The sequence below is a fragment of the Xenopus laevis genome, chromosome 8L (assembly GCF_017654675.1).
Source record: "Xenopus laevis strain J_2021 chromosome 8L, Xenopus_laevis_v10.1, whole genome shotgun sequence".
NCBI lineage: Eukaryota > Metazoa > Chordata > Amphibia > Anura > Pipidae > Xenopus > Xenopus laevis.
The window spans coordinates 123,107,428-123,133,313 of record NC_054385.1 but is presented as its reverse complement, the minus strand read 5'-3'; the positions used below and the strand labels follow the sequence as shown (position 1 = coordinate 123,133,313).

The following is a 25,886-nucleotide window of genomic DNA, read 5'->3' as shown; positions in this document are numbered from 1 at the left end:
TCATGAAACTCCTCAGTAACTTATAATATCCTTATATTTTACAAGAGGGGGTACTTTATTCACTATATACACAAGAGCTATGAACATCCTGTAAATGTTATCCTTATAAATGGTGCTTTATGATGTCATCGATTATAATCGGAGCTTAGTGATGCCATCTATGTCACATACTCTCTATATTATAATAAATAAAGTACCCCCTGTTTCAAAATATGAGGATATTAGAAGTCATGTCATAGTTCCGTGACCTGTATAAAAACAATCAGCCTTCGGCATCGTCTTTTTATGATCATGGAACTCCTCAGTAACTTCCTATCCTTATATCCAAATATCCTTATATTTTACAAGAGGGGGTACATTATTCACTATATCAGTGATCCTCAACCAGTAGCTCATGAGCAACATGTTGCTCTCCAACCCCTTGGATGTTGCTCTCAGGGTCCTCAAAGCAGGTGTTTATTTTTGAATTCCAAGCTTGAAGGTAAGTTTTAATTGCATAAAAACGAAGTATATTGCCAAGTAGAGCCTCTTGTAGGTTGCCAGTCCACAAAGGGGCTACCAAATAGCCAATCATAGACCTAATTTGGCACCCCAAGGGACTTTTTCATGCTTGTGTTGCTCCCCAATACTTTTTACATTTGAATGTGGCTCATGGGTAAAAAAGGTTGGGGACCCCTGCACTATATCCTTAACACCCCGTGTTTAATTATACCCTAAGTGCTTGGGTTTAAGCTATAAACAAAGATCTCCGACGATGCTCAAATATTCAGGGTGCAGTCTTAATTTAAAAAAAGGAAAGGGGTTTATTATCAATAACACAACAAAAACATGGGGAGAAAAAGAAAGAAAAAAAAAACTGATACGCAGACCGTATCTTGGTAATATGAACTAAATACACTCAAGTATGAGCTACAATTTGCATCAGTGGGAACCAATTTCACACAAGGAAATGAAAGGGATGTTTGCACAAGCAAAGGGACAGGTCTGACTGCATTCCTGGATGGGAGCACAGGAAGCTTCGGGCAGTTTGGGGAAGGATGGGAACAACCTGTTAGAGCAGCACACCCAGGGCAGAGCTAGATAAAATAGCAGCAGGAAAAAACCACGAGACAGCCGTCTCTCTATCACTATGAAAACGAGTGTCATTAGAATAAATCATCGCTATGCACGTAATCCAAAGATGAGCTGTGCTCTTGCTTTAATAAAATACTTGTAGCTTTACTTAGAAAAATACAAATTCACTAATAAAAATAGATATTTACAGATTTGTTTTAAAAAAAAAAAACAGGTATCAATATTTTTTTTTTTTTTGGAGGGGGATACTTTGATTTATATTCCAACTATAAAAGAGGTATTATAATCAAGGCAACAAAATCTATCGATTCGCAAGTATAGTCCTATCAGTGCATAGAGGCACCGGCGAGGACATGACATGTGCAAAGGAGCACGCATATGATTTTTCCATCGACTCTGGTATGTGCTACGCACCTTCCTATGTAGGGCTTAAATGACAAGGGATCAGACTCACCTGCCACAGATCATGAAGATTAATTAGTCCCTGAGGCCCAGGCAACTTAATACCTCTACAAAGAGTAAAATTTATGTCCAAACCAAACAGGATTTGACAGGTCTTTAAAAGGAAAAAATAAACCTCCTTTTTGACATTCCGTTAAACATGTCACAGGTAAGGGAAAAGGCAGATGTAGATATCAGGGCATTGTGGAATCTCTTGTGTTAGAAACAATTTGGGCAATACAAAGGGAAAGCAGGAGTTAAAAAAAAGCAAATCTGTATATAATAGAATCAGATCCTATGATTAACATACCAGAGTTAGATGTATACGTGTTTAAGGGTATAAACTGACGGTGGTGTGGGAAAAAAAATCGCAGACTGAAAGGCTTTGTGTTCCAATTCTTCCCACCATCCACGATTTCTCTAAACTCTACTTCCCGTAGGTCATAAAGACTGCAAGCTGCGCTTCCTCGACTTCCCCACAGGAATTATTCATCGCCTATACAAACACTGAGTCAATGCAACTGCAGGGTTCCAATAAAAAGTGACGGAATTGCAGCAATAAATCACTTTCTTACAGGCCAAAGAAGTGGCTTGAGCACAGGAGGTATATTTGTAAATAGTACTGCTGTATTAAATTAAAAACTAAATCTCCTGATCCAGAGACCATTGGCCTGGAACTATCTTCTACCTGCTCATTTGATCTGCCCACTTGTTGTTGATCCCTCTTAAGTGGATCACCATAATATGAGGTATTCTCTTCTGTACCCAGTGAATAATTTTGGCATAAAATCTGGCCTCTTGTCTTCATCTTCTTCCCCTAGTCAATTAATATGAGACAACGGAGATGTTGCCCAACTGTATTAACTTTTCTGAGCTCTTCCTTAAACACAACTAAGCAGTCAATATATTCCAGAAGAATGGGGGGGGGGGGGACATCATGAATAACATATAAATAAACCCAAAGACCAGAATTGAAAATCCAAGTGCAAGATTCATCCATTCCAAGAGCTTTCCTGAGCCATTTTAAGCAGAGAGATTCAAAACCACCAATCAAAATGCTCTTTACTACTGAATGTTTTACGTCACCACCAGAAAAGGCAAAAATAAAAGCAAAAAAACACTCAGGTCTTCAGTTTGTACAGTTAAGTCATCCCCTGTGTATTCGAGGTATTGTCCACCCTGAAAATAAGAAAAAAAAATACTAAATAAGGATCCGCTATTAGGAAAGTTTGGAAATCAATAAAACTCAACCATTCTGTAGCAGTTCTACATAAACAGGAATAGACCAATATATCATTCGCCATTACTAAGAATCAGTCACTGCCTTGGTTTCTGCAGGGATGACTGGAGACCTGAGAGCATTAACAATGCAGCTGACTTTCCTGCACTCTCCTCTGTCCTCTGCAACTTCTGCCTGACGATCGCCGTTCCACAGGCGTTTCAGACGTAGCTTTGGGGGAAGAGAGTCTTTCTTTTCCACTGTAACTGCATCGATAGAAAAGTCCTTTGTTATTCGATTTGATTCTGAGGGATCTACTGTACCCACATTCGGATAAGAAGGTCTGGAAGATGCAGATGAAACCGGGGTCCAAGATGGAGTAGCCGGCTTGATAAAGGCATGCCCTTGCTTACTAGGGTCTTCTCTTGGAGAGAACGAGTCATCTTCCTCATCACTCTGGAAATCTTTCTCCGCTGAAGAGTCTAGATCATCGTCTGAGGTTCGTTCATCATCAGAAATTGGCTCCACCTTCATGGCAGTTGCAAGAGGTGTTTGCTGTAGAGTAATCTGAATCTCTTCCTGGCTCTGATGATGTTCTCTGTTTTTGCGTCCCATTGGTGGGGGCTGCAACTTGATGGGGAACGATGACTGCTCCTCTGGAGGAAAATGAGGCTGACGTGGAGCCATCATAAAACCAGGGAATCTTGGGAAAGTCCGTGGACTGAGGTGGTAGTTTAAAACAGAGCAAGCCTGGGCCTGCAGGTAGTGTTTCATCTCTTCAGTGGTGAAGTTAAAGCAGCTGCCACTTAAAGCAGGGCTCAGACCTGGTGATGGACTATAGGAAAAAACAGTCGGAGTGAGAGATAAGGCAGGTGAGATGGGTAAATTCAGGAGGCTACCCCGGCCAGGCAGAGGAGACATTGCAAAAGGGCTGTGGGGGTCTGCATACATTCCTGGCATGGAAAAAACAGGCAGCATGAGATCAGATTTGTGCTTCTGAAGAGCAGGATGGCCTAAACCCACATGATTACGAGGAGCCATGAGGTCTGCGTTACGTCGCCAATCGGAGGAAGCGTCATCTTGTTCTGAAGAATTTGTCTTGCGATCTGTGACCTCATTCAACGACTCACGGCTGGACTGTGCAGTGGAGTTGCCAGAGAAACGGCTTCCTTTGGCGTCTTCACTGGGGGAGTCTAGTGGAGAAAAGTGAAAATGCGAGGATGCGCTTGGAACCGGCGGAGCACTCTGTGGGACAGCACCTAAAAGGCAACAAAGAGATAGAGACAGCTATAATGCAAATATATGTTAGACAATGGGAAAAGAAATACAGATATCACTTTAAAGATGCATTTGTGATGTAGTAGATAAGAGCCATATAGAACGGTGGGCTTCTTTCAACTCCATATGTGTGTGTGGTATTGCAAGAGAAAGGCAGGAAGATGGTTAAGGAATCCTGCGAGATTTTAACAATTTTGTATTATTCTACTGAGTGATCGATCCCTGTTAAGGGAGTATCTGCCTCCGGCCATTCATTTCCCTGGGAGTACATGGAGCCCAGTGAATGTTCAACAATCATTTAAGTCAACAACCAATGAATGCTGCAGAGTTAGATTCTTATGTGAATATGCTGTGTTTAAAGCCCTAAACTCCACCAAGGAGGTATAGTTGGGCAGCATTACGGCAGGCAGGTGAGGGGTGAAAAAGTGGAGGTAAACATTCCGCTTCGCTCTACACTACATACTAACCGTAGTGGGGTCCCATGTAAGGGGTCGTAAAATAACCCATGATTTACCTTGGGAGGTCACTGCTTGTAAGTCCGTATGGCAGTTTTTAACACGGGGCTTAAAGGAACAGTGACACCAAAAATTTTAAGTGTTTTAAAGTAATGAAAATATAATGTAGTGTTGCCCTGCTCTGGTAAAACTGCTGTGTTTGCTTCAGAAACACTTTTCTAGTTCATATAAACAAGCTGCTGTGTATCAATGGTGGAAATTGAAAAAAGACTATATGGCACAGGTTAAATAGTGGATAACAGATAACACCACTGTGTTATCCAGAGCTGCTGTGTAACCTGAGTCTTTTCTCCTTTGAATACCCCCCCCATTGCTACACAGCAACTTATTTATATAAACAATAATAGTGTTTCTGAAGCAAACACAACAATTTTACCAGTGCAGGGCAACACTGCATTATATTTTTATTACTTTAAAACACCTTTTGATGTAACTGTTCCTTTAGAAGCAGAGGGACCAAACTGGTTAGGGCGAGATGGGCTAAAAAGAGCCAAAAAAGCCCTTCAGGAAGCTGAGGAACCAACTTGTTCTCCAAGTCTTAAGGCGGCCATACACTATAAGATCCGCTTGTTTAGCGAGGTCGAGATCTTTCCCTGATATTTCCACCAACGGCAGAGCGATATCCGGTTAATCCGATCGTTCAGCCCTAGGGCTAAATGATTGGATTATAACAATGGCAATGGGCCGCATCAACTAGCCGGTGCAGTCCTCAATAGCAGGAATATTTGCCCGATCTATATCTGCCAGATTTTTGGCCAGATATTGATTGGGGAGTCTCTTCAGAAGCCCCCATGCAAGCGGATAAGCTGCCAAATTGGTCTAAAGGATTGATATCGACAGCTTTAATCTGCCCGTGTATGGCCACCTTTACCCACTCAAAAGCCATGTTCCAATATGTTGCACTGATGAGATTGAACAAGTTTGAAACAGGCTGTCTGCAAGTTTGGATATATGGCTCTGAACTATAAGGGTACAACCTGTCAGGGAGCCGGGAGCTCCCTCCAGGGAGGTAGTCAGGATCGAGGAGGAAGCCCTCTTGAGGGAGCAAGGTCGTGGTGTCCAAAGGGTTAATCAAAGGAGTAGTCAGAATCCAGGCAAGAGTTCACGGGCAGGCACATAACAGCGAAGTCCAAAGTCCAGGCAAGGGTCAGGATAATAATCAGGAACAGGATTATAGCAAAAGTAGCACACAGGGAACCCAGGATAACCTCAGGGAAAGTTTCCTATACTTGGGCGCCATTCTGGCGTCTTGGTAGCGTTTTTATTTTGAATTTGGCGCCATTGTGACGTCACTGGCGTCCTTGCGCCGACGTCATTGCGCCGCTACCCATGTGGCGGCCATGGGCGCCACCATTTTGGGAGCGACGCCGGCAGGGGAGGACACGCCGCCCGGAGCTCCTGGAACTGCTCTGGGCGGCGATTGTGACACAACCACACGGGTGATTTTCGGTGCGCGTACATCCATTCCGACGCAACGAAGTGCAGGCGTCCCGTCGGATACACCTACTCTAATGTAAGTAATACAAATGTCGCTCGCTGATTGCATCTGACATGATATGACTGTCGGATGTGTACGCTGCATGTTGCATCTTCATCTGACGTCGTTTCGGATGGGATCAGCTTGTACGTGCGACATTTGTATTATTTACATTAGATTCGGCGCATCCGACGCAACGCCCACGCATCGCGTCAGAAAGGAAGGACATGCACCGAAAATCGCCCATGTAGTTCTACCCTTAGGCTGTATCTGTGCTTTAAAACCAGCGGTTCTGTTATGCAGAGTTAGTAGATGGCAAGAGACATAAAGGAGTGATTTGCATGTCTCCACCCATAATGCCTTATGAGAGAGTTGAAAATCGAATTTTTAGTATGAAGGCAGTGCTATGTGTATAGCATGAGGCATGTAAATACTTTCTGTTTTCAGAATGCTTTACATAGAATGATTTTTCATTAAATGCAGCAAAGTCTTATAGCTATATGAGTGGGTAAGCAGCCGAACAGCAGCATTCTGATCCTACATCATGTTTATCCAAGTCTCCAAAACGGAATCTGGCTTTCCTGCTTTCCTGTGCTGAGCTTAAAGCAAGTTTACAGGATTACAATACTGACCATCTTTAAACATATTTTAACACAGATACACACTGAAAGGGGAAACCAAAACTGCAGCTTGGTCATTTGCCCTGGGCCTGTCCTGATCTGGTTCAACAGATGCTGCAAAGCAGAAATGAAACCGGATTTTAGCTTCTCATAACAGGTTGTGTTTCCTGTGTGTTCTGCTCATAGCAGGAAAGGGGGAAGAAAAAAAAAATCTAAAATTCAGATGTGTTGATCTTCTGCACATTTTAGTCCTCTGCGTGCCTAGGGGGAAGGTGTAGGCTGTAGCTAAAATATGGGTGGCAGCGCCTTTAAAAAATGAATGCTGATCGGACTTGCACCTACACGCTTCCTTGTTAAACAGTTTCGGTCACAAGGTAGTCTATGAATATCACACATACTATCACTAGAAGTTGCCCATGCAGTACCACCATGGGTCACCTGACCCCACAGATAAATGGCTCCAACGCAAGGGGAGAGCAAAACTGAACAGATACAAGTGCTCCATGTTGTTTTGGCCCTAAACATTTAAAGGGATTTTGTCATGATTTTTTTTTTAAGTTACACTGTTTACACTGCAAATAATTCACTCTACCATATAAAATGTCATTCCTGAACCAGCAAGTGTATTTTTATTTAATTTATAATATTTGTGTAGGTGCATCTCAGGTCATTTTGCTTGGTCATGTGCTTTCAGAAAGAGCCAGCACTTTAGGATGGAACTGCTTTCTGGCAGGCTGTTGTTTCTCCTACTCAATGTAACTGAATGTGTCTCAGTGGAACCTGGATTTTACTATTGAGTGCTGTTCTTAGATCTACCAGGCAGCTGTTATCTGTTACCTTCCCATTGTTCTGTTGTTAGGCTGCTGGGGGGGGGGGGAAAGGAGTGGGTGATATCACTCCAACTTGCAGTACACAGTCACAAATGTGGAGCGCTCACCTCCCAAAATAAAACACTTTTGTTGTGTCAGGTGCTGTACCGGAAGTCCCAATACTGTCATAGGGTCACATCAATGCATTTTATCAATGCTTGATAAAGGTCCTGGTAGGCCCCGAAACATTGCCTTTTTGTATGCAATGGTCTGAATAAATTCTTCACTGAGCACTATTGCAAATTTAACAGTGTGCTGCTGGTAATTTCTTCAATCCAACTTGCAGTACAGCAGTAAAGAGTAACTGAAGTTTATCAGAGCACTAGTCACATCACTGGGGGCAGCTGGGAAACTGACAATATGTCTAGCCGAGGTCAAAATTAAATATAAAAAAATAATCTGTTTGCTCTTTTTAAAAATGGATTTCAGTACAGAATTCTGCTGGAGCAGCACTATTAACTGATGAATTTTGAAAAAAAAAACATGTGACAGAATCCCTTTAACCAATGAGTGCACAATATCAAACCCAACTGACCAACATGTATCAGTCGCCTTGATGTTTTATGAAAAGCACAGAAATGAGGCAACAGTAAGGGTAGGATTACACGGACGTTTTCGGTGCGACAAAACGCCTGCGTCAAGTCGCACGCGACGGAAATAAGGTAAGATAGAAATGTCGGATGAAGTCGCAGTGTCGATCCGACGAGACAGATGCAGATGCTGCACGCTGTGTCTGCATCCGACAGTCGTGTTGCATCGGCTCAACCTGCTCCTATACCTGTGTATATATATATATATATATAATATATATATATATAAATATATATATATATAAATATATATATATATATATAAATATATATATATATATATATATATATATAAATATATATATATATAAATATATATATATATATATAAATATATATATATATATATATAAATATATATATATATATATATATATATATATATATATATATATATATATATATATATATATATATATATATATATATATATATATATATATATATATATAAATGTATGTGTAACAGGAAAGAACCAGTGGGTGGTACAAGAGTTTCTCTAGTGAATTTGCAGAACATATAAAAGGAAGCTCATTCTTTACAACAGAACTCGGGTGCAAGAACTATTGGTGGATATGTAAGGGGAATACAAGAAAGGGAGAAACCATGAGCTTTTGGTCATCGTTTCAAAGCTTACCATTAGGTCGGATGTTGATGAAAGGATAATTGGGCATAACCAGCTTGTTGAAGTTGAATTTGTAGGTAAAGCGCTTTCCTTTTGTTTTATGCAGGATCCGCTTGTTATAATAGTATCTGAAATTTAAAAAAAAAACAACAAAAAAAAAAAGTTTAAAAAACGGTGATGGAGAATTTGAAGAGCTTTGGTAGACTTCTAGTGACAATAAAGAATGCAAGTAATTAACATTTTCAGACTACATTAAAAATGGGAGGACTATACTGTATGCCAGTGATCCCCAACCAGTAGCTCGTGAGCAACATGTTCTCCAACCCCTTGGATGTTGCTCCCAGTGGCCTCAAAGCAGGTGCTTATTTTTGAATTCCAGGTTAAGAGGCAAGTTTTGGTTGTATAAAAAACAGTTGTACTGCCAAACAGACCCTCTATGTAGGTTGTCAGTCCACATAGGGGCTACTAAATGGCCAATCACAGCCCTTTTGGCTCCCCAAGAACATTTTTCATGCTAGTGTTGCTCCCCAACTCCTTTTACTTCTGAATGTTGCTCACGGGTTCAAAAGGTTAGGGATCCCTGCTGTATGCCATAAGCCTTATAGTACAAAGGAATTTTAAAATACAACTAAAGCTTAGCTAAAGAAGTAGCTAGAAATGTTGTATATTATGTTTTGTGCTTCTGTACCAGCCCAAGGCAACCACCGCCCTTTAGCAGTAAAGATCTGTGTCTGCAAAGATGCCCCAGTAGCTCCCCATCTTCTTTTCTGCTGATTCACTGCACATGCTCTGTGTTACTGTCACTTACTGAGCTTAGGGACCCACTCACAATATACAGTACACATAGAATAGAAATGTCACAATATAAGGCTGATTAGTAATTAATACAGATAATTACTACATGGCAGCACAGAAACCAGTGCATCAGAATTTAATAATCAGTCTTGTAGCATCAGCTTATATTACAGGGGAAGCTCATTTTCTGAGCAGGCATAACGTCGGATGCGCCAGAAATAAGGTAAGTAATAGCATTGTCGGATGGTGTTGCAGCGCTGATCCGATGTGACACGACTGTCGGATGCAAACCCTGCACGCTGCGTCTGCATCTTATGTTTGCCGCATCCTACATGATACTTGCGTTTTTGCGCAGTGCATCGGATCTCGTGGAAATCGCCTGTGGAATCCTACCCTTAAAATCAGGGGATGTAAAATTGAGGTTTCTCTGTATTTGTGGCTTTTGAGTTATTTACCCCTTTATTCAGCAGCTCTGCAGTTTGCAGTTTAAGCAATCTGGTTGCTAGGGTCCAAATTACCCTAGCAACCATGCATTGATTTTAATAAGAGACTGGAATATGAATAGGAGAGGGACTGAATAGAAAGATGAGCAATAAAATGTACTGATAACGCTATATTTGTAGTCTTACAGAGCATTTGTTTTTTTAGATGGGGTCAGTGACCCCTGAAAGCTGGAATAAGTCAAGGCAAATAATGCAAAAAACTATTAAAAAAAAAACAATAATGAAGACCGATTGAAATGTTGCTAAGAATTAGCCGTTCTATAACATACTTAAAGTTAACTTAAAGGTAAACCACTCTTTTAAAAGCAAACTACCTTGGCCTGCATAGTGAATGCCACAGCATGGCTTTTAAACACAGGCAACCAATCAGATTTCACTAGTCTTGTAGTTGGAAAATGTAAAGCATACATATCTGATTGGTCGCTGAGGTTTATTAGGGCAACACCAAACAAGCCATTTACAGTGTATTACCTTTTCATTCAGTGTATTCTACCTTTTCCAGTGTATTCGACCTTTTCCATATGAAATAACAAGGCAGTTAGTATCTAGCTGTCAGCTGCACAAGGAATAACTGTAAAAGAGCCAACATCTTTACCCAGATCCATGAGAAGACTACCGACAAGTTCTTCCTACTTCCGATCATGTTTAAAATGTGCTTCTTAGGTGACAACCAAACAGTGGTACAAGTATGGGATCCATTATCCAGAATGCTCAGGACCTGAGACTTAACGGATAACAGATCTTTCTGTAATTTGGATTGTTAATGGGAGACGTCCAGGCATCAATTATTAGGAGTTGTTTGCAGCCTTCCTGACAATCGAGTTTTTAAAACTCAAATTGAATTCGATTTGAGTTTTCGGGTTGCTCTTATTCACCCGAGTTTGGTCGAATTTCGAGTTCATGGGAGTTTTAAAAAACTTTTGAAACTTTTTTAAAAAGTTTGAAATTCCACCATTGATAAATGTGCCTCTAAGTGTACTAGAAAATCATGTAAACATTAAATAAAACCCAATAGGCTGGTTTAGCTTCCAATAAGGATTAATTATATCTTAGTTGGGATCAAGTACAAGCTACTGTTTACAGAGAAAAAGGAAATTTTTTTTAATCATTGGAATTATTTGGATAAAATGGAGTCGATGGGAGACGGTCTTTCTGTAATTCAGAGCTTTCTGGATAAAGTGTTTCCAAATAACTGATCCCATAGCTGTATTTGATCAGACCAAATGCAAATTGTCTCAGCGTGTCATGGTCTCCCTTATCATACATTAATTTTAAAGTAAAATCCCACTTTTACTTAGCATGGCCCACCCTGTAGACTTTTAGTGATTTAACTGCAGCTCCCAGTATAGGAGTCCTGCTTCTAACCTGTATGTGTGCCTTTTATTGGCCGTACAGATTTCTGGAACAACTCACTTGCAAAACGAGTTAAATGTCTGCGGAATGAGTGTAAACTGGGAGTTCCGACTGCAAGCAGCATACCTTCCACTCACAATTACCAAAAGTAGCAACACCCAGGATTATGTAAGTGGCATTATGGGTAATTGCAGGCCAAGTCACTACATTCCTAATCATAGCTCTTCACACCAAACTACTCTACACCTGTTGGATTTGCTCCAAGCACACTCATTTAAGCTTACATTCCTTTATATGTCAGAGATTGTTACTGCCATGGGCAAATCACCTCCATTTAAAGGAGAACTAAAGCTTAACAAAAGGAAATGTTGTACACTATGTTTTTTGCTTCTGTACCAGCCCAAGGCAACCACAGCCCTTTAGCAGTAAAGATCTGTGTCTCCAAAGATGCCCCAGTAGCTCCCCATCTTCTTTTCTGCTGATTCACTGCACATGCTCTGTGCTGCTATCACTTACTGAGCTTAGGGACCCACTCACAATATACAGTACACATAGAATAGAAATGTCACAATATAAGGCTGATTAGTAATTAATACAGATAATTACTACATGGCAGCACAGAAACCAGTGCAATTAGCATCAGAATTTAATAATCAGCAAACCTGTAGCATCATCTTATATTACAGAGAGGGAAGCTCATTTTCTGCTGGATAATTAGTGACGAGCCCTAAGCTTAGCTTCTCAACAGCCAATCAGAGCCCACTGAGCATGTGAGTGTCACAGACACTTTCCAAGATGGTGACCCCCTGTGACAAGTTTGAAGTCCTGGATCATTGCTGCTATTGACAAGCTCAAACTTTAGCCTCGTGCAATAAGTTCAGTATTTAAAATATGGCATTTTAGCCACATTAATTTTTAGGGTTTAGTTCTCCTTTCTTTCTTTCTTTTAAAATTATTTTTATTGAATTTTCATGAAAATACAATGAATTAATAGGCACAAGATTTGTCCATTAAATGTAAAATGATATGGCCAATAGGTCACATGATCACGGGTTGGACTATTTAGCATTCCATGTATTTAACCAGTGATAACTGTCACATAAGCAATAAGTCAAGTGGGAAATAAATTCTAAGGACTATCCCTGCTGATGCCATTGTGAGCCAACAGTGTAGAGTAACGGTGGCCATATATGTAGAGAGGTCGCCAATGACCGGATCTCTGCCCGATATGCTCTAGGGTCCAACAATTGGTTCACAACGTTGAGCATACGGGTGATCTGATTGAGGACTGCATCAACAAACCTATGCGATTCCATGGGATTTATTTAACCCTGCCAGATCAACATCTGGAAGACTTTTGGCCAGATATCAATCGGGGGAAACTGTTGGAGAGCCCCATACAATGCCCAATAAGATCCAGACAATCTGTCGGCAGCTTATATCTGCTCCTGTATGGGGACCTTAAAGAGGTGGTTCACCTTTAAGTTAACGTATATAAAGTATATTATTGAATGGACAATTCTAAGCAACTTTTCCCTTGGTCTTCATTATTTATTTTCTATAGTTTTTGAAAAATTTGCCTTCTTCTTCCACTTCTTTCCTGCTTTCAGATTGGGGTCACTGACCCCCACCTCATAACAAATACTCTGTAAGGCTACAAATGTATTGTTTTTGCTACTTTATATTACTCACCTTTCTATTCAGGTCTCTCCTATTCATATTCCAGTGGCTTATATAAATAATATGTAATTTAGACCCTATATAAGCAACTTTTCCAGTGGTCTTCATTATTGATTTTCTATAGTTTTTGAAATGTTTGCCTACTTTTTCTGATTCTTTCCTGCTTTCAGATGGGGGTCACTGACCCCTACCACAAAACAAATGCTCTGCAAGGCCACAAATGTATTGTTACTTTTTATTACTTATCTTTCTATTCTGACCTCTCCTTTTCATATTCCAGCCTCTTATTCAAATGAATGCATAGTTGCTAGGGTAATTTGGACCCTAGCAACCACATTGCTGAAATTGCAAACTAAAGAGATGCTGAATAAAAAGCGAAATAGGTCAAAAGCCACAAACCAATTGCAAATTATCTCAGAATATCTCTCTCTACGTGAGACTAAAAGTTAATTCAAATTAAAACACCCCCTGGAAACAAATGCTCTGTAAGGCTATAAATCTATTGTTATTGCTACTTTTTATTACTTATATTTCTATTCTGGCCTCTCCTATTCATATTCCAGCCTCTTATTCAAATTAAACCATGGTTGCTCAGGTAATTTGGACCCTAGCAACCCTGAAATTACTGAAATTGCAAACTGGAGAGCTGCTGAATAAAAAGCAAAATAACTCAAAAGCCACAAATAATAAAAATTGAAAACCAATTGCAAATTGTCTCAGAATATCCCTATAACACAGGACTTAAAACACTGCTAGCTGGAAGGTTATTGTAATACAGGAGATGAAAGTTATTTAAACAAGGGGAAGCAAATGCAAATTGACAGCCCACCTTTAAAATGCACCAACATTGATGTATATTTGAGCATTTCTTAGGTGTTACTGCCCATTTCCATGCAATCAACGTATAATTTATAAAAGCAAAAGAATCCTACAGGGAGTAAAAAACATTATCTCCTCACCTTAGCGCTCGGCTCAGTTTGTCGTAGTTCATCTGAGGTTTGCATTTGCGCCGGCCCCACAGCCTGGCCACTTCATCCGGGTCCTTGATCACAAACTCTCCATATTCCCCTTGCTGCCAGGCAATAACATGCCGAAACTCCTCCTTCTGCAGCAGCTCCAAGATAAAATGCCATAGTTGTATCTGTCGGGAGCCGGGACTTGACTCCGCCCTGTACGCCCAGTCTGGGAAGTGGTAACCTGCAGATTGTTAAAGAAATAAAATAAATGTACAAAAGAAAAAAAAAAAAGGGACGGGTGACGGCAAAAGAAATGTAAGACAAAAATATGGCAAACTAAAAAAAAAAAAACAATCAAGCAGGAACATGTACACAAAAAAAGAAGAGCAGAGATAGATTAGAAATGGCAGCATCAGACAAACATCCAGCATAGAGAACGGTGGGCGTATTTGAAAAGAGCTGACACTCTGACCATATGTTACATTTATCTACTAATATCGCTCCGTGGTAATAATAGAAAGGGGTTTCATCAGCAAACTATATAATGACAGACATAAGCAAAGCAAAGGAGTAGCAAACATTGAGATAAAAATAAAACTATAGAAAAAGGTAGACATTTCCCTCATCAGGCTTCCCCCATACAAAACAGAGATATCCCACTAGGAGTTGTGGACAGACTACTTGCGTGCACAAGTCAAATATAAACAATAAAAAATAATATAATATTTTTTATAAAAAAAACAGATAAACAACAAGATCAAATAAAGGGTTTACATTCTTAAAAATAATATAATATTTTTTATAAAAAAACAAGATTAACAACTAGATCAAATAAAGGGTTTACATTCTTAAAAATAATATAATATTTTTTATAAAAAAAACAAGATTAACAACAAGATCAAATAAAGGGTTTACATTCTTAAAAATAATATAATATTTTTTATAAAAAAACAAGATAAACAACTAGATCAAATAAAGGGTTTACATTCTTCTCAATAAAAGGACAGCAGAAACAATGTAAAGCAAAGCCATGTCTGCGCTGCTGTCAGTACCGATATCCAATGATTTCAGGGTTTTTGGGCCAAAAAGTCTGAAAAATGTGTGTTTTTTGCGGAAAAGTCCAAAAACTTCGGACTTTTCGGGCAAAGCTCCGAAGTTTGCCCGAACTTTTTTTTTGAATGGTAAATAAGGTCCATTTGGGAATCCGGAGGTGCTTGGATTTTTATCCTAGAAATAATGAGATAGGTTTGGCTCTTGATAAATAAACCCCCAAATGTGTAGCCTTACAGAACATTTTATTTTAAGATGGGGTCAGTGACCCCCATTTGAAAGCTGGAAAGAGTCAGAAGACGAAGGCAAATTATTTAAAAAACTATTGAAACAATAAATAATGAAGAATAATTGATAAGTTGCTTAGAATAAGGCATTCTATAACATACTAAAAGTTAACTTGAAGGTGAACCACCCCTTTACGCTGTCCATACATAGGGAGATCTGCCTTGAGATGGACAATATCGGGCTAAACTGATTGTGATCAGATCCCAAGAACAATACGGGCGGTCAGATCGAGGATCAGGATTTTTTAAACCCACCCAATCGACATCTGGTCTAATTTCGGCAGGTAACCGGTTGGGAAGTCCATCAGAGGGCTCCATACACTGCCTAATTAACTGTCAACTTAATTGATCGGCAGTTTACATCTGTCAGTGCATAGGGGGATTTATTAGGAACTGTGTTGATAAGGGGGGAGCCTTGACAAAGGTTGAGCCTCCAAGAGGGACAACACTGAAAAGGTCGGACAACCACTGAAATAGAGGAAACCAGTCTGCTATTCAACCATATAACCTGCAAATTCTTAAAGGAACAACAGTTAAAGGAACAAGTCAGTGTAAAAATAAAAACTGGTAAAAATAGATAGGCTGTGCAAAATAAAAAATGTTTCTAATATAGTTACTTAGGCAAAAATGTAATGTATAAAGGCTGGAGTGACTGGATGTCTAACATAATAGCCAGAACACTACTTCTTGCTTTTCAGCTCTCTTGCTTTCCACTGATTGGTTACCGGGCAGTAACCAATCAGTGACTTGAGGGGGGGCACATGATCATAACTGTTGCTTTTGAATCTGAGCTGCATGTTGAGGATCAAAAAAACTCACTGAAGAGTTATTTTTACACTGAACTGTTCTTTTAAATAAAAAAGTATCTAGGAGTGTTATGCTCCTGTAATGGGAAGTAATCCGCACCAATTAGCTGGGTATGGTTACCACTCTTTAAACCCCTTGTGCACTCTTACGTTAAAAATGTCCACCTGTTCGCAAAGCGAAGCACTTGAAAGTACGCCCTCTTCCTTTGCCGACTGTCCATGGATGGAAAAGGGGTCGCTGACCCCCTCTTCCACTACCCAGATGCAAAGACCAGAAGCACGTTATCCATGGCTACTGCATATACGCTGATTGTCCTTATTTATTTGCATAGCAAATGGTCTTGGCATCCAATAGGATGAATGTAATGCAAATGAATGTGTACTGACTGGGTTTGCCCTAAAACCCTGGGGTCTTTTGCAGGGTAAGTGCAAGCAGTTTTAAAGGGGTTGTTCACCTTCCAAACACTTAGGGGGTTACTGATCAAGCTCCGGATTTATCTCAGTATTTCTAAAATAAAAATCAGAGCAACTATGAATTCCCGAATGGACCTTATTTATCATTCAAAAAAATAGGTTGGGCAAACTTCGGACCTTTGCCAGAAAAGTCCGAAGTTCTTCTTTTTTTTTTTTCTTTTCTTTTTAAGGTCCGAAAAATCTGAATCTTTCGGAGCTTAATAAATAACTCCAAAAATAAAGATTTTTTTTCAATTACTTTCCATTGTTTTACCCTTTTCCCAAAATTCGAAGTTTTAAGTTGAATGGTATTTGCGTCTGGCAGTTCGGTGATTCAGGTGCCGATTCCGAACTGTTACAATTTTGCAACATTTTTAGTTAATACATTTCTCAGCAGCATCTCCGAGCATTTATTGTATCAATTCTAACAGCTGCCTTTAATAAAACTCAAGGATTCTGCTCAGCAGGGACATAGACAAGAAATGGATCACCTAAATGTATCAATTTACAGGGTCGGCGACCCCCCCCCCTCCCAGAGCTACTTTAGAAAAGTGAAAAATTAGATTTACACTTCAATGTTAGAAGAATGTTAGCACATATAAAATAAGAAGTAATTCGAAAATGTATTTCTGCTGATCTAAAACCAACTGAAACAAAGGATTGGAAGGTGGACAAGCCCTTTAAGCAAGGGAAATAAAGTTTGTTTTGCAAATGCTTAGCCCTCTGTAGAGAGGTAGACATTACCTTTAATGTAAAAAAGACGATCCTGAGGATCTGAACATGCTTACAAAGAATAAACGTTAGCAAAATACTGTACAAGCATAGCACACTTACCTCCCCCTCCTTTAGGCTTTTCCCCAATGCTACAGCCAGTTTTCATATTTCCTTCTCTTCTTGCTGTTTAAGGAAAAAGACCAAATATTTCTCAAAGGTGAAGAAGTAGTCCAGTGCTGCAGTGCAATCAGTTCAGGAAACAGATAGTAAAAATGCATAGCAATGTTAAGAAATGATACACCTTCCTGAACACCCATTACAGTAAAACATAACAGTCATCCCTCGAGGGGAGAAGCAGGGGGGGGGTGGAAAAGGTTAAAGAGATTCACTTTACATTATGCTCATACTGCAGCTGCCAAAACTCCTGTCTGTGCAAACAAGAAGATGTAGTTTAAAGAAGGAAAGCTACCAAAGCAGTTTATTGCCAATAGATCAGCCACAAGCTATAAACAGCTCTTGAAGCTATATCTGGTTGTTTAGGATAGCAGCTGCCATGTTAGCTTGGTGTGACATCACTTCCTGCCTGAGTCTCTCCCTGCTCACTCATATCCCTGGGCTCAGATTACAGCAGAGAAGAGAGGGGAGAAGAGGAGCAAACTGAGCATGCTCAAGCCCTAGCCCTGGAGGTTTAAGCTGAAAACAGGAAGTCTGATACAGAAGCCCATGTGTACACTATAAAAGCTGTGTTTCTTTTGACAGAGGACTCAGAGCAGCATTACTTTGATGCTTTACTAGTGTATTTATATAGACTTTTCTGATAAAGCTTACTTACTTTTAGCCTTTCCTTCTCCTTTAAGTCTGGTTCAGTCACTATCTATCTTGGAAGGGGTACAGTCAACTGCTCTGGGGTACAGTCAACCGCTAGGAGTACATTCAACTGCTCTGGGGTACAGTCAGCAGCTAGGGGAACAGTCAGCTGCTAGGGGTACAGTCAACTGCTAGGGGTACAGTCAACCGCTAGGGGTACAGTCAACCGCTAGGGGTACAGTCAACCGCTAGGGGTACAGTCAACTGCTAGGGGTACAGTCAACCGCTAGGGGTACAGTCAACCGCTAGGGGTACATTCAACTGTTCTGGGGTACAGTCAGCTGCTTGGGGTACAATCAACTGCTAGGGGTACAGTCAACCGCTAGGGGTACATTCAACTGTTCTGGGGTACAGTCAGCTGCTTGGGGTACAATCAACTGCTAGGGGTACAGTCAACTGCTAGGGGTGCAGTCAACTGCTAGGGGTACAGTCAGCTGCTAGGGGTACAGTCAGCTGCTAGGGGTACAGTCAACTACTAGGGGTACAGTCAACTGTTGGGGGTACAGTCACCTGCTTGGGGTATAGTCAGCTGTTAGGGGTGCAATCAACTGCAAGTCAACACACTAATGCTATTCTGTAAGCCCTTTGGACTTGTCCAAACATTTACTTTCACCGCAGCAGCTTCATTTTAACCTTTTCACAGTAAGAAATTCTTAATAGCTGAGGTTTTCTGTATAAAAGGATAAACAATGTGGTCACCGAGTAACTACAGGTGAGTGTGGTCTTTCTAAGAGATCTGTATGTGACCTCTTTTGTTTTATCAGCAAGAGGAAACACACAGTATACACGCTTCCTTCCTTGCAGTCACACAACTATTCAGTCTGCTAAAGGACTAACACTGCCCGACTGCTAAGCAAGCAGCAACAAACCTTTAACTAGCAGCAGGTCACATTAACTAACTAGACATACACACATTAGCTTATGTTAAAGTCAATGAGGCAGCAGCAGGTGCAACTGGAAATTATTAGTTAGTACGGTATATTCAATTAACATTTTTTTGCTAGAGAGGGTGGGTGGTTCCCCTTCAAGATAAGTTTTAGTATCTTATAAATGTCCAATTCTAAGCAACTTTTCAATTGGTCTTCATTATTTATTGCTTATAGTTTTTTTTTTATTATTATTTGCCTTCTTCTTCAGATTCTTTCCAGCTTTCAAATGGTGGTCACTCCATCTAAAAAAATTGTTCTGTAAGGCTACAAATCTATTGTTATTGCTAAATTTTATCACTTATCTTTCTATTCAGGCCTCTTCTATGCATATCCCAGTCTCTTACTCAAATCAATGCATGGTTGCTAGGGTAATTTGCACCCTAGCAACCAGATTGTTGAAATTGCAAACTGGAGAGCAGCTGAAAAATAAGCTAAATAACTCAAAAAAACACAAATAATACAAAATGAAAACCATTTGCAATTTGTCCCAGAATATCACTCTATACATCACACTAAGGGGCACATTTACATAGGGTCGAATATCGAGGGTTAATTAACCCTCGATATTTGACTGTCGACGTAAAATCCTTCGACTTTGAATATCGAAGTCGAAGGATTTACCACAAATACTTCGATCGAACGATCGAATGATAAAACCCTTCGAATCGAACGATTCAAAGTATTTTAATCCATCGATCGAACGATTTTCCTTCGACCAGAAAATTGTTAGAAAGCCTAAGGGGACCTTCCCCATAGGCTAACATTGATCTTCGGTAGGTTTTACTTGGCGAAGTAGGGGGTCGAAGTTTTTTTTAAAGAGTCAGTACTTTGATTATCGAATGGTCGAATAGTCAAATGATTTTTAGTTCGAATCAAAGTCATAGTCAAAGGTCAAAGTAGCCAAAAAAACACTTCAAAATTTGAAGTTGTTTTCATTCTATTCCTTCACTCGAGCTAAGTAAATGTGCCCCTAAAAGTTATATTAAAGGTGAACAACCACTTTAATAGTAGTATCAGTTCATATTAGGGAATCACCGAATCCACTATTTGGGATACGGCTAGGGTTGCCACCTGGCCGGTATTTTACTGGCCTGGCCGGTAAAAATGATGGTTGATCCCAATGTTATTAATAGGGAAAAATGATAAATATATAGGAAGGCCGGTATTTTTTTCCAGAAAAGGTGGCAACCCTAGATATGGCTGAATCCTTGGTGAAAGTTTTGGCCAAATACTGAACCGAATCCTAATTTGTATTTGCAAATTAGGGGCATGGAAGGAAAAAGTAGAAAAAATTATTCTTTTGTGACAAAAAGGCACACGATTTCCCTACCCTCCCCTACGTTACATATGCAAATTAGGATTTGTATTCGGTTCAGCCAGGCTCAAGGATTCAGCCGAATCCTGCTGAAAAAGGCAGAATCCTAGCCGAATCCTGAATTCGGTGCATCCCTAGTTCATCTGAAGCAGAGATTTGCAACTTCTATGTCGGCTATTGTTGGCAAGTGCTCCCAGCATGCAACGTGTAATAAAGCACTGAAGCGTGCCGGCTGTTTTATTGAATTAACAGCGCAGACATAGGCACTGGAATCATTATTTTGCCAAGCTCTTTATTGAAAGAAGAGCGACAGTGCCTCTAATTTCAATGAGTGTTTGTGAAACAGATCTGCTGCTATAAAAAAAAAACCCTGACACCCTATTATAAAGCCGAACAATTCCAGACTATCAATGGCATGTGTTTAAACAAAACAAGGAAGCTGTAGGGAAATACACAGGAAAGCTGGATATTGTGTCGCAGAACAAACAAGACTACAAGCATGAAGGGATCACATACAATATCCCATGTAAAGAAAAAAAGACAGCCAGTGTCCTCTTTTTTTTGTCTCTGTCTATGTCTCGCAGAAAAGCCACAGGGCTACAACCTTTGACATTCCGGCTCCTGCAAAAAAGTCAACGAAGCCTCTAGCACCTTGGAGAGATATGTAGCACTGCAACTCAAAGTCAACGGATCAAGAGGCTGGGATCATTTATCAAACTTAGTTCACCTTTAAATTAAAGGCATGTTTATCAAGGGTCGAATTTCGAATTCATGTGAGTTGTTTTTTTTTTTGTTTTTTTTAAACTCCCATCGAAATTCGACCAATTGAAATTTATTATAAAAATCGACTTTTTTAAACTCGGGTGAACAGGATCGACCCGAAAACTCAAAACGAATTTTAAAAACTCTCCGAAATAGACCTGAATGTCAGGAAGGCTGCAAACAACTACAAATTGATGCCCGAGCGCCTCCCATTGACTTAAACAGCAATTCGGCAGGTTTTTAGTGGCGAATAGTCGATTCGAGTGTATGATAAATATTGAAAAAAAAATTTTTTGAAAGACTGAAATCGAATTTGAATAACTCACTAGTCGAATTTGACCATAAAAAAACTTGACGATTCGAATTTCGAATTCTCAATTCGACCCTTGAAAATCCGCCCCTAAGTAGGATGTTAACAGCGATATTGTGCGACCGTTTGCAATTAGTCTTTCTATAATGTTATTTCAGTTATTTAGCTGTCTGTTCAGCAGATCTCCATTTAGGGTCTTATTTTCCCTAGCAACCAAGCAGTGGTTTAAATAATAGACTGGAAGAAGTATAGTAGTAGGACTGAATAGGTAGAAAAGGAATAACAATTAAAGGAGAACTAAATCCTAAAAAATGAATATGGCTAATATATAGTGAACTTATTGCACCAGCCTAAAGTTTCAGCTTGTCAATAGCAGCAATGATCCAGGACTTCAAACTTGTCACAGGGGGTCACCATCTTGGAAAGTGTCTGTGACACTCACATGCTCAGTGGGCTCTGATTGGCTGTTGAGAAGCTAAGCTTAGGGCTCGTCACTAATTATCCAGCAGAAAATGAGCTTCCCGTGTAATATAAGCTGATGCTACAGGTTTGCTGATTATTAAATTCTGATGCTAATTGCACTGGTTTCTGTGCTGTTAAAGGGCTGTGGTTGCCTTGGGATGGTAAAGAAGCACAAAACATCATGTACAACATTTCTAGCTGCTTCTTTAGTTAGGCTTTAGTTCTCCTTTAACAAGAGCCATAAAATTGTAGCCTCACAAAGCAATGTTTTTTTTGCTAGCTGGGGCGAGTCCCTCCCTTTGAAAGCTGGAAAGCGGTAGAAGAGGAAGGCAAAAAATATAAATATAAATAATGAAGGCCAACTGCAAAACTGCTAGGAATATGTCTTTCTATAACATACTAAAAATACGTTAAAGGCAAACCACCCCTTTAAGAGGAATATAGTGTTTGGACAACCATTGGCTGCGATGGGATTTAACAATTGCCGTTACACAGACACAAAGCTCCATGTTGCACCAGAAATGTGAAGTACATGAGACAAGCTAGCTACTGGATTCACACACGGACGCCCAGATGGATCAATCGGTGTCAGAGACACGAGTTGGAATTTCACACCAGTTTACTAAAAGCTCCACTTCTCCTTTGTGGATGTCCTGACGGAGCACAGGGTTCCAAGAAAGGGTCTGACAGCAGTTTTATAAAGAGAAACAACAGCATAGGATCAGAGCTTGGCCAGATCCTACAGTATATACTAATCCCCTTATTGGAAATATCCAGCCTCATTTCATGACTTTGCCTAAACTGTGCACATCTCGCTCCTTAATTCATCCTGGCTGGCTCACTCCGTGACAGCACAGTGATTTGCCATTTTCAGACGCATCCAGGGGTTAATGGTAGAGAGTGACCTTTGCTCCGTAGGAAAGTCTTCCGTAAAGATTTACTCCAATTACCATTAAAAGGAAACTTCTCATAACAGGAAACACATGGGGTGGAAGCTCCGGAATTACCCGTCCAGAAATGTTGCTGGTCAACCTTTCATTCTTGTTTGCCACTTTAAAGGAGAACTAAAGCCTAACTAAAGAAGTAGGTAGAAATGTTGTACATTATGTTTTGTGCTTCTGTACCAGCCCAAGGCAACCACAGCCCTTTAGCAGTAAAGATCTGTGTCTCCAAAGATGCCCCAGTAGCTCCCCATCTTCTTTTCTGCTGATTCACTGCACATGCTCTGTGCTGCTGTCACTTACTGAGTTTAGGGACCCACTCACAATATACAGTACACATAGAATAGAAATGTCACAATATAAGGCTGATTAGTAATTAATACAGATAATTACTACATGGCAGCACAGAAACCAGTGCAATTAGCATCAGAATTTAATAATCAGCAAACCTGTAGCATCAGCTTATATTACAGGGGAATCTCATTTTCTGCTGGACAAGCTGACACTTTAGCCTCGTGCAATAAGTTCACTATATAAAATATGGCATTTTTAGCCATATTCTTTTTTAGGGTTTAGTTCTCCTTTAATCAAGGCCCTCCATCTGTGTTGTAGCTTGTAAGCACCGTAGAAGGCTGAAGGTAACCTATGTCCCTCCCTGCAACCCTCGTAGTTACAGTTCAACATCATCCAGGAGACCCTTAGTTTTTTTCTGGTACACTACAGGACAATTCTTTCAGTTTCATCAAAATATATAACCATAAGATTCTTTAAAAATGCCTTTTTTTAACACCTCTCCTTTTAAAAGTCCCAATACGGGTATGGGATTGGTTATCGAGAAACCCATTATCCAGAAAGCTCCTAATTATGGAAAGGTTGTCTCCCATAGACTCCATTTTATCCAAATTTTTAAAAATGATTTCCTTTATCTCTGTAATAATCCAACAGGACCATTTTAGCTAAATAATACAATTTTTTTTAAAAAGATTTCCTTTTTCTGTGTAATAATAAAACAGTCGCTTGTACTTGATCCCAACTAAGATATAATTAATCCTTATTGGAAGCAAAACAAGCCTATTGGGTTTATTTCATGTTTACATGATTTTCTAGTAGACTTAAGGTAATGAAGACCCAAATTACAGAAAGATCTGTTATCCAGAAAACCCCAGGTCCCGACCATAACAGGATAATAGGTCCCATACCTGTACTATACTCAACGGCATTCAGAGAGGAAGGGAAAAAAACATACATACCCTACTCAACTCGTCTCCACAATGTTAGTAACCAGCGAAGGGAATTACTACGCAGAGCGGAAAGAAATAAGAGGCAAAACCTCACCCAGTTTTCTATCCAAGGGTAAGGGAAGAGCGAGCGAGTACCGGATTGTTCCTGCCACTTGTGTTGATAGTAAAAGGAAGTAATACTGTATTACATCTCGCACAGCTTTCAGGGCTTTCTAGGGAGGCACATGCCTTATGTAAATAGCAACAAGATGTTCAGCAATGCAGTCAACCAGGAACACATAATCTGGTTAAATATTCACAAGTCGGAACAGCCTGCATTCTTGAGGGATATAAATAAGGCACATTAGCCGTTTCAGGGACACAAGACAACAACAGAAATGATACATTCAGACTTGTTGCTTGTATTTTAGAGTCCCAGGATTAGATTGGAAGGAGGGCACTTACTACAACTTGAGTTTTTGTATGGAACTAACAGTGCGAAGTTAAAATGATATCCCCAAAGCAACATACTGCTCAAAACATGCTGGTCTATGGCCGTTGCTCCTTGCAAAACAACTGTAGTACAACCAGTTATCCAGAAAGCTCCTAATTATGGAAAGGCTGTCTCCCTATTTTATCCAAATAATCCAAATTTTTTAAAATGATTTCCTTTATCTCTGTAATAATCAAACAGGACCTATTATGCAGAATGCTCGGGACCTGGGGCGTTCCGAAAAACATCTTTCTTTAAAATGGCTCTTCATACCTACTAGAAAATCATGAAAATATTAAATAAACCCAATAGGCTGGTTTTGCTTCCAATAAGGATTAATTGTCTCTTAGTTGGGATCAAGTACATGATACTGTTTTATTATTAAAGAGAAAAAATAAATCATTTTAAAAAATGTGCATTATTTGGATAAAACGGAGTCTGAGAGACAACCTTTCTGGATAATGGGTTTCCGGATAATGGGTTTCCGGATAATGGATCCCATACCTGTACTTGATCCCAACTAAGATATAATTAATCCTTACTGGAAGCAAAAGCGGCCTATTGGGTTTATTTACATGATTTTCTAGTATGAGATATGAAGATCCAAATTATGGAAAGATCCATTATCCACAAAACCCCATGTCCCGAGCATTCTGGATAACAGGTCCCATACCTGTTTGAGCTAAGCTGAAGCTGTTCTACATAAGGCCCATGAGCCAGACTCAGCTCTGCTTGGCTTTTTACAGCCCTTACCCTGCTCAGGGGCTCCATAGGATTTCTGTAGATTTGCAAAATACATATTTTAAAACAGAGAAAGCCCACTACTGCTATAGCACTGATCTATATGCTTAAAGGACCAGTACCACCATTTAAAGAACCCAGCCCCAATCAATGAACTTACCTTAGTAACATCCAATACACGACTGCATCCTGCCTTCTAGTAAGGAAACCGAAAAAAACGTAAACTCCAGCTTTCTCCTGTAGTCCAAGGGGCAGCCGCCATCTTGCGGCAGAGAAAATCTTCTTCTCCCCTGCGAGCGTGCCTCCACTTGCTGTTCTTCAGGTTCAAACTTCCTGTTTCGTGACGTCACGTACGTTAGTGATGTCACTTAGCAACCGGTTGTTACCTATAAGCGTCCTCTACGCTGTCAGTATGGTTTTTGCACACGTAGGAATTGGTCGCTCTGTTCTCATCTCCTGGATCAGTTCTTCAAGCAACAAGTGCCTTCTTCCCAGATAGAAGAAATCATTGACTGCAGAGCTGAAGATTCCTGTGCTTCTC

At 40.0% G+C, this 25,886-nt stretch overlaps 1 protein-coding gene across 4 annotated transcripts; it reads right to left on the bottom strand.

Annotated features, from left to right (window-relative positions):
- Nucleotides 1-1,173: 1,173 nt before the first annotated feature.
- Nucleotides 1,174-25,886, bottom strand: etv3.L (ETS variant transcription factor 3 L homeolog). 4 transcript variants are annotated; one of them, XM_018228645.2, is made up of 5 exons: nucleotides 24,142-24,690; nucleotides 17,426-17,488; nucleotides 13,999-14,236; nucleotides 8,721-8,836; nucleotides 1,174-3,993 (listed from the first exon to the last, which is right to left on the bottom strand). In XM_018228645.2, the coding sequence occupies exons 2-5, from the start codon at nucleotides 17,469-17,471 to the stop codon at nucleotides 2,822-2,824; spliced, it is 1,572 nt and encodes a 523-aa protein (XP_018084134.1). In that variant the 5' UTR covers nucleotides 17,472-17,488; nucleotides 24,142-24,690; the 3' UTR covers nucleotides 1,174-2,821.

What these genes read in the sequence shown, in the direction of transcription:
- etv3.L (XM_018228645.2), bottom strand. Translation starts at nt 17,471, where the DNA reads ATGAAAACTGGCTGTAGCATTGGGGAAAAGCCTAAAGGAGGGGGAG. An exon ending in AAACTGAGCCGAGCGCTAAG is followed by an intron (nt 8,837 to 13,998) that starts GTGAGGAGATAA and finishes TTTAAATTTCAG; the next exon opens with ATACTATTATAACAAGCGGA. An exon ending in CATCAACATCCGACCTAATG is followed by an intron (nt 3,994 to 8,720) that starts GTAAGCTTTGAA and finishes GTTGCCTTTTAG; the next exon opens with GTGCTGTCCCACAGAGTGCT.